The 8,120-nt window shown below is 53.0% G+C and overlaps 2 protein-coding genes across 2 annotated transcripts; both read left to right on the top strand.

Moving 5' to 3' along the window:
- Nucleotides 1-442: 442 nt before the first annotated feature.
- Nucleotides 443-2,654, top strand: LOC135565719 (uncharacterized). The gene is made up of 4 exons (XM_065013621.1): nt 443-1,066; nt 1,142-1,260; nt 1,339-2,601; nt 2,648-2,654. The coding sequence occupies exons 1-4, from the start codon at nt 485-487 to the stop codon at nt 2,652-2,654; spliced, it is 1,971 nt and encodes a 656-aa protein (XP_064869693.1). The 5' UTR covers nt 443-484.
- Nucleotides 2,604-7,393, top strand: LOC115116371 (mediator of RNA polymerase II transcription subunit 12-like). The gene is made up of 7 exons (XM_065013662.1): nt 2,604-6,118; nt 6,197-6,315; nt 6,395-6,498; nt 6,565-6,742; nt 6,827-7,030; nt 7,107-7,198; nt 7,278-7,393. Exons 1-7 carry the CDS (start codon nt 2,681-2,683, stop codon nt 7,328-7,330), a joined length of 4,188 nt encoding a protein of 1,395 aa, XP_064869734.1. The 5' UTR covers nt 2,604-2,680; the 3' UTR covers nt 7,331-7,393.
- The last annotated feature ends 727 nt before the right edge of the window (nt 7,394-8,120 follow it).

The raw sequence follows: 8,120 nt of genomic DNA, 5'->3' as shown, positions 1-8,120 counted from the left end.
ACATCAAGTTCAGGAACGTAAACACCTGCTAGCTGTGCGCCCACTTTCTGGGTCCTTGGATTCATCTGTGAAAAGCGGTAAAAATGCATAAAAACTTCCACCATAGTAATTGTGTATCAGTTTCCCAATATCACTGATATCTGACCAATCCTTAATTTTCTCTACCAAGGTTAGCTCAACAGGATCTGGGAGTAACATCCACTATAGAAAAGTATGTCTGTCCTACATATTACATTTCTATGAACACTCTCTAAAGTTGAGCCCTCCTCAATAAAACTTCAGGTGTATGTGATTTTGTGTGCACAAAGGCAACCAATGACAATCAACTTCACATGTTTCAGCGCCTGTTTAATTAATCAGGTCTGGACAATAATCAAGCTGATTTCTGAATGGGGTGGGGCCTTTGTCAGACATCGTGGCTATAAAATGGTTTGACAGACTTTGTGGAAGAATTGACAAGAATAACTTTTGTCTATTTGGAGTGATGGGGTTTAGGCAAGTGTTTGCAGTTTCTGCAGTGTCTGCAGTGCTGCTGTTGATCGTGGCGTTTGGCTGTGTTAGTGATGCGTGGATCTCCAGATGGTTTTATCCGAGATTGGGGTTTCTGCTTGACGGTGGAGTTTCAGCCCAGTTTGACACTCAGAATCCAGTGCAAGAAGACCCTGCGGGAGAGGACCCTGTGGGACAAGAACCTAGTGAGCCCATTGTCGAGCCTGTGGGGCAGGAGCCCGTGGGACAGGAAACTAGCCAGGCTGAAGACCCTGAGAGGTTCCAGTCCAAGCAGTCATTTGAGAACCCTCTGACTTTGCTCTATCCTTCGATTGAGAAGCGTGAGTGCAATTCTACAGCGTTTCAGTGGCTAAAGCAGGTGGCAGCCAACGGTGTGGTGGCTTGGTGTGGGCAAAGTGTGGTCCATGTGGAGGTGAAACAGGAACTTCTGGGGATTGGCCGGCTCGTCCAGCCAGAGCGTATCACTCTAAGATGCTGTGCTGCCATTGAGGAGGATGCTGAAGCTCTTGTGCTCACCTTTGAATCAGAGCTGCATGGCTGTGGCAGTGAGCTGACGGTATGTCACATTTGTTGTTTAACTTCCTGAAGGATGATATCATTATCTGATGCATGATTTGTGATCTGTTCCTAGATGACTGAGGATGTGCTGATCTACACCTTCACTCTTGTATATGAGCCAGAACCTCTTGCTAACATTTCTATATTGAACACAAGTAAAGCTATGGTTGATATTGAGTGCCACTACTTGAGGTAACTATTGTTGCATACTTCACTTTGACAACATCTATAAATCTGAAGTTTGAGTAATGGTTTGTTCTGTGTTTCTAGGAATCATGAAGTGCGCAGCAATTCCCTGAAGTATGCTGTAAAACCTAGCAAGCCTGTGGGCCTAGAACCTAGCCAGGTTGTTATAAAGCCTGTGGGCCGGGAACCTAGCGTAGAGCCTGTGGGCCGGGAACCTAGCGTAGAGCCTGTGGGCCGGGAACCTAGCGTAGAGCCTGTGGGCCGGGAACCTAGCGTAGAGCCTGTGGGCCGGGAACCTAGCGTAGAGCCTGTGGGCCGGGAACCTAGCGTAGAGCCTGTGGGCCGGGAACCTAGCGAGCGTGTTGGAGAGCAGCCTGTGGGCCAGCAACCTGTTGGAGAGCAGCCCGTGGGCCAGGAACCAAGTGAGCCTTTGGGCCAAGAACCTAGTGAGCATGTTGGGGAGCCTGTGGGCCAGGAACCTAGCGAGCCTGTGGGCCAGCAACCTGTTGGAGAGCAGCCTGTGGGCCAGGAACTTAACCAGCAGCCGGTGGGTGAGCCTGTGGGCCAAGAACCTAGTGAGCATGTTGGAGAGCCTGTGGGCCAAGATCCTGTTGGAGAGCAGACCGTGGGCCATGACCCTGTGGGTCAGGAACCTAGTGAGCCTGTGGGAGAGCAGCCTGTGGGCCAGGAACCTAGCGAGCAGCCTGTGGGTCAGGAACCTAGCCACCAGTCTGTTGGCAAGCCTTTGGGTCAGGAAACAAGCGAGCCTTTGGGCCAAGAACCTAGTGAGCATGTTGGGGAGCCTGTGGGCCAGGAACCTAGCGAGCCTGTGGGCCAGCTACCTGTTGGAGAGCAGCCTGTGGGCCAGCAACCTGTTGGAGAGCAGCCTGTGGGCCAGGAACTTAACCAGCAGCCTGTGGGCCAAGAACCTAGTGAGCATGTTGGAGAGCCTGTGGACCAAGATCCTAGTGAGCCTGTGGGCCAGCAGCCTGTTGGAGAGCAGCCCGTGGGCAATGACCCTGTGGGTCAGGAACCTAGTGAGCCTGTGGGAGAGCAGCTTGTGGGCCAGGAACCTGGAGAGCAGCCTGTGGGCCAGGAACCTAGCGAGCAGCCTGTGGGTCAGGAACCTAGCCATCAGTCTGTTGGCAAGCCTTTGGGTCAGGAACCAAGCGAGCCTTTTGGCCAAGAACCTAGTGAGCATGTTGGGGAGCCTGTGGGCCAGCAACCTGTTGGAGAGCAGCCTGTGGGCCAGCAACCTGTTGGAGAGCAGCCTGTGGGCCAGGAACTTAACCAGCAACCTGTTGGAGAGCAGCCTGTGGGCCAGGAACCTAGCCAGTCTGTGGGCCAGTCTGTGGGCCAAGAGCCTGTGGGCCATGAACCTGTTGGAGATCAGCCTTTGAGCCAGGAACCTGTTGGAGAGCAGCCTATGGGCCAGCCTTTGGGCCAAGAACCAAGTGAGCATGTTGGAGAGTTTGTGGGCCAGGAACCTGTTGGAGAGCAGCCTGTGGTCCAAGAGTCTGTGGGCCATGAACCTGGAGAGCAACCTATGGGCCAGGAGCCTGTGGGTCAAGAACCTAGTGAGCCTGTTGGAAAGCAGCCTGTGGGCCAGCAACCTGTTGGAGAGCAGCCCGTGGGCCAGGAACCTAGCCATCAGTCTGTTGGTGAGCCTTTGGGTCAGGAACCAAGCGAGCCTGTGGGCCAAGAACCTAGCGAGCCTGTGGGCCAAGATCCTAGTGAGCGTGTTGGAGAGCAGCCTGTGGGCCAGGAACCTAGCGAGCAGCCTGTGGGTCAGGAACCTAGCCACCAGTCTGTTGGCAAGCCTTTGGGTCAGGAAACAAGCGAGCCTTTGGGCCAAGAACCTAGTGAGCATGTTGGGGAGCCTGTGGGCCAGGAACCTAGCGAGCCTGTGGGCCAAGATCCTAGTGAGCGTGTTGGAGAGCAGCCTGTGGGCCAGGAACCTAGCGTGCAGCCTGTGGGTCAGGAACCTAGCCATCAGTCTGTTGGCAAGCCTTTGGGTCAGGAAACAAGCGAGCCTGTGGGCCAGCAACCTGTTGGAGAGCAGCATGTGATCCAAGAGCCTGTGGGCCATGAACTTGGAGAGCAACCTGTGGGCCATGAAGTTGGAGAGCAACCTGTGGGCCATGAAGTTGGAGAGCAACCTGTGGGCCATGAAGTTGGAGAGCAACCTGTGGGCCATGAAGTTGGAGAGCAACCTGTGGGCCATGAAGTTGGAGAGCAACCTGTGGGCCATGAAGTTGGAGAGCAACCTGTGGGCCATGAAGTTGGAGAGCAACCTGTGGGCCATGAAGTTGGAGAGCAACCTGTGGGCCATGAACTTGGAGAGCAACCTGTGGGCCATGAACTTGGAGAGCAACCTGTGGGCCATGAACTTGGAGAGCAACCTGCGGGCCATGAACTTGGAGAGCAACCTGCGGGCCATGAACTTGGAGAGCAACCTGCGGGCCATGAACTTGGAGAGCAACCTGCGGGCCATGAACTTGGAGAGCAACCTGCGGGCCATGAACTTGGAGAGCAACCTGCGGGCCATGAACTTGGAGAGCAACCTGCGGGCCATGAACTTGGAGAGCAACCTGCGGGCCATGAACTTGGAGAGCAACCTGTGGGCCATGAACTTGGCCAGCAGCCTGTTGGCGAGCCTTTGGGTCAAGAACCTAGTCAGCCTGTTGACCATGACCCTGTGGGCCAAGAACCTAGCGAGCCTGTGGGCCGGGAACCTAGCGAGCCTGTGGGCCAAGATTCAGGTGAGCGTGTTGGAGAGCAGCCTGTGGGTCAGGAACCAAATGAGATTTTTGGTAATGAACTTAGCGAGCCTGTGGGCCAGGAACCTAGCCAGCCTTTGGGCCATGAACCTAGTGAGCATGTTGGGGAGCCTGTGTGCCAGGAACCTAGCGAGCCTGTGGGCCGGGAACCTAGCGAGCCTGTGGGCCAAGATTCTAGTGAGCGTGTTGGAGAGCAGCCTGTGGGTCAGGAACCAAATGAGATTTTGGGTAATGAACTTAGCGAGCCTGTGGGCCAGGAACCTAGCCAGCCTTTGGGCCATGAACCTAGTGAGCATGTTGGGGAGCCTGTGTGCCAGGAACCTAGCGAGCCTGTGGGCCAGCAACCTGTTGGAGAGCAGCATGTGATCCAAGAGCCTGTGGGCCATGAACCTGGAGAGCAACCTCTGGGTCATGAGCCTGTGGGTCAAGAACGTAGTGAGCCTTTGGGCCAGCAACCTTTTGGACAGCAGCCTGTGGGCCAGGAACTTAACCAGCAGCCTGTTGGCGAGCCTTTGGGTCAAGAACCTAGTGAGCATGTTGGAGAGCCTGTTGGCCATGACCCTGTGGGCCAAGAACGTAGTGAGCCTGTGGGCCAAGAACCTAGTGAGCCTGTGGGCCAGCAACCTGTTGGAGAGCAGCCTGTGGGTCAGGACCCTAGCGAGCCTTTGGGCCAGGATCCAAGTGAGATTTTTGGTAATGAACTTAGGTTCCTGGCCTACAGGCTCACTATCAAGCAGCCTGTCGGCCAGCAACATGTTGGAGAGCAGCCCGTGGGCCGTGACCCTGTGGGTCAGGAACCTAGTGAGCCTGTGGGAGAGCAGCTTGTGGGCCAGGAACCAAGTAAGATTTTGGGTAATGAACTTAGCGAGCCTGTGGGCCAGGAACCTAGCGAGCAGCCTGTGGGTCAGGAACCTAGCCAGTCTGTGGCCCAGGAGTCGTTGGGCCATGAACCTGGAGAGCAGCCTTTGAGCCAGGAACCTGTTGGAGAGCAGCCTATGGGCCAGCCTTTGGGGCAAGAACCAAGTGAGCATGTTGGAGAGCAGCCTGTGGTCCAGAAACCTATTGGAGAGCAGCCTGTGGGCCAGCAACCTGTTGGAGAGCAGCCTGTGGTCCAAGAGTCTGTGGGCAATGAACCTGGCGAGCCTTTGGGCCAAGAACCTAGTGAGCCTGTGGGCCAGCATCCTGTTGGAGAGCAGCCCGTGGGCCGTGACCCTGTGGGTCAGCAACCTAGTGAGCCTGTGGAAGAGCAGCCTGTGGGCCAGGAACTTAGGCAGCAGCCTGTTGGCGAGCCTTTGGGCCAAGAACCTAGTGAGCAGCCTGTTGGCGAGCCATTGGGTAAGGAATATAGTGAGCGTGTTGGAGAGCAGCCTGTGGGCCAGGAACTAAGTAAGATTTTGGGTAATGAACTTAGCGAGCCTGTGGGCCAGGACCCTGGCGAGCAGCCTGTGGGTCAGGAACCTAGCCAGTCTGTGGCCCAAGAGCCTGTGGGCCATGAACCTGGAGAGCAGCCTATGGGCCAGCCTTTGGGCCAAGAGTCTAGTGAGCATGGTGGAGAGCCTGCGGGCCAAGATCCTAGCGAGCCTTTGGGCCAAGAACCTAGTGAGCGTGTTGGAGCACAGCCTGTGGGCCAGCAACTTGTTGCAGAGCAGCCTGTGGGCCATGAACCTGGCGAGCAGCCTGTGGGCCAGGAATCTGTGGTCCAGCATCCTAGAGGAGAGTCTGTGGGCCAGGAACCTGTTGGTGTGTCTTTGGGCCAGAAACCTAGCCAGGATGAAGACCCTGAGTGCTCCCAGTCCAAGCAGACGTCTGAGAACCCTTTGACTTGGCGCTATCCTGAAGTTGCAAAGCCTGAGCACAGGCCTACTGTGTCTGAGCGGCTGAAGCTGGTGGCGGCCAACAGTGTGTCGACTCAGTGTGGGGAGAGTGTGGTCCGGGTGCAGGTGAACCAGGACCTGCTGGGGATTGGCCGGCTCATACAGCCAGAGCGTATCACTCTAGGAGGTTGTGCTGCCACTGAGGAGGACGCTGAAGCTCATGTGATCACCTTTGAATCAGAGCTGCATGGCTGTGGCAGTGAGCTGACGGTATGTCACATTTGCTGTTTAACTTCCTGACTGTGAATCCTTATTGTTGTGCTACATCACTTGTGATCCTGTTCCTAGATGACTGAAGATGTGCTGATCTACACCTTCACGCTTGTCTATGAGCCAAAACCTTTTGCTAACACTTCTATAGTGAAGACCAGTGCAGCTATGGTTGATATTGAGTGCCACTACTTGAGGTAACTGTTGCATTCTTCACTTTGACAACCCATATCATTCTGAGGTTTAAGTAATTCCATAGTCCGTGTTTGTTTCTAGGAATCACGATGTGAGCAGCAATGTCCTGAAGCCAACCTGGATCCCCAACATTTCCAACATGGTGGCAGAGGAACTCCTCTACTTCTCCCTGAGGTTAATGACTGGTAGGTAAACCTGACTGGAAGCCTCTTCCTTTGTGTAAACCCCCACTGACATGCCACTCTTTCCAGCTGACTGGCAGTTTGAGAGGCCCTCCAACCATTACTATCTTGGTGACATCATCAACATGGAAGCCTCGGTCATGCCGTACCACCACGTTCCCCTCCGTGTCTTTGTGGACCGCTGTGTCGCCACCTTGGCGCCTGATGTCCACACTGTCCCTAGATATTCTTTCATTGAGGACCATGGGTGAGTTTAGTTGTCAGTTTGACTCCTCTTATATTACCTTAAATGTAACCCCTGAAGCCTAACGTTGACCCTTGGTCTCCTCAGGTGTCTGGTTGATGCCAAGTTGACCGGCTCCAGCTCCCAGTTCCTGTCCAGATCCCAGGATGACAAGATCCAGTTTCAGCTGGAGTCCTTCAGGTTCCAACCACAGATTGATTCCCAACAGCTCTACATAACATGTCATCTGAAAGCATCTGCAGCCTCTTCCCCCATTGATGCTGAGAACAAGGCCTGCTCTTTCACAGATGGGTATGTATAAGCTGGGTTGTGGGTATAGTACCTTTGACATGCTGCTATATAAACTAACCTTCATATTTATCTGTAGCTGGAAGGCTGCTGGTGGGGATGACCTGGTTTGTGGCTGCTGTGACTCCAGCTGTGCTGTGAGCAGGGCTAGAGATCTGGACAGTGATTTAGGTAAGTGTCAATCAAAGCCAGAGCTTTATTACCAGTTTAAAATGTAATGTATTCCATCACTGTTCTCTACTCTCCTCAGATATGCAGAAGGAAGGTGAAGTTACCTTGGGCCCTATCATGGTCCAAGAGTAATATTACAAGAATCTTGCCTATTTTTAACTTTTTGAGGAGAATAAATCTATGTTACAATGTTCACATCTGACTGGATTTATTTGGGATGTAAAATTCAGGAATTTTATGATATCAAATAGGAAAATGTGTGTAGCTGATCACTCTTTATTCACAGAACTTTGTCATGAGCTACATTTCTCAGGTTCGTAACGTTGCTACTGTACTGAACTGTTCCCCTAGGCCCCATCAATTTCCAGGAGTGATTTGTCAATTGACTAGATTTATTTTCAAAATAAACATTTTGAAGTGTTTGGATTCATGTGTGATCGACTTGGATGACATTTATGTGAGGGAATGTCCAATATGTCATTTTAGGCAGGAGGCATTAATGTCTAAACTGACCTCGGAACCATTGCAGCTGTAACAGAAGATTATGGCGTGGACAAGAGGCATGATCTGTAGTGCTGAGAAACGGCCTGTGTTGAACTTTCTGAGCTAAGGTTTTTACTGGTAGGCAGCTAAAAATGTGGCATACCTCTACGGACCTGAATTTTTAAAGTGCAGTGAAGCTACTCAACGTTTACATGAATTTCTAGTCATTTAACAGGACGCTCCCATCCAGAGCGACCCACAGGAGCAATCAGGATCAAGGGCACATCGCCAGATTTCCCCACCCAGCTGACTTGGGGATCCGAACCATGACATTTCGGCCAGGCCACCCCTAACCATCCACGACCCCATATTGTTAGTAGAAAACTATTGCGCATTGGGGAAAATAAGCTAGTTAACGGAGTCAGTTATCAAGGACCGA

This window comes from Oncorhynchus nerka, linkage group LG9b (genome assembly GCF_034236695.1).
Source record: "Oncorhynchus nerka isolate Pitt River linkage group LG9b, Oner_Uvic_2.0, whole genome shotgun sequence".
Classification (NCBI taxonomy): domain Eukaryota; kingdom Metazoa; phylum Chordata; class Actinopteri; order Salmoniformes; family Salmonidae; genus Oncorhynchus; species Oncorhynchus nerka.
This window is presented reverse-complemented; position numbering and strand designations above follow the sequence as displayed.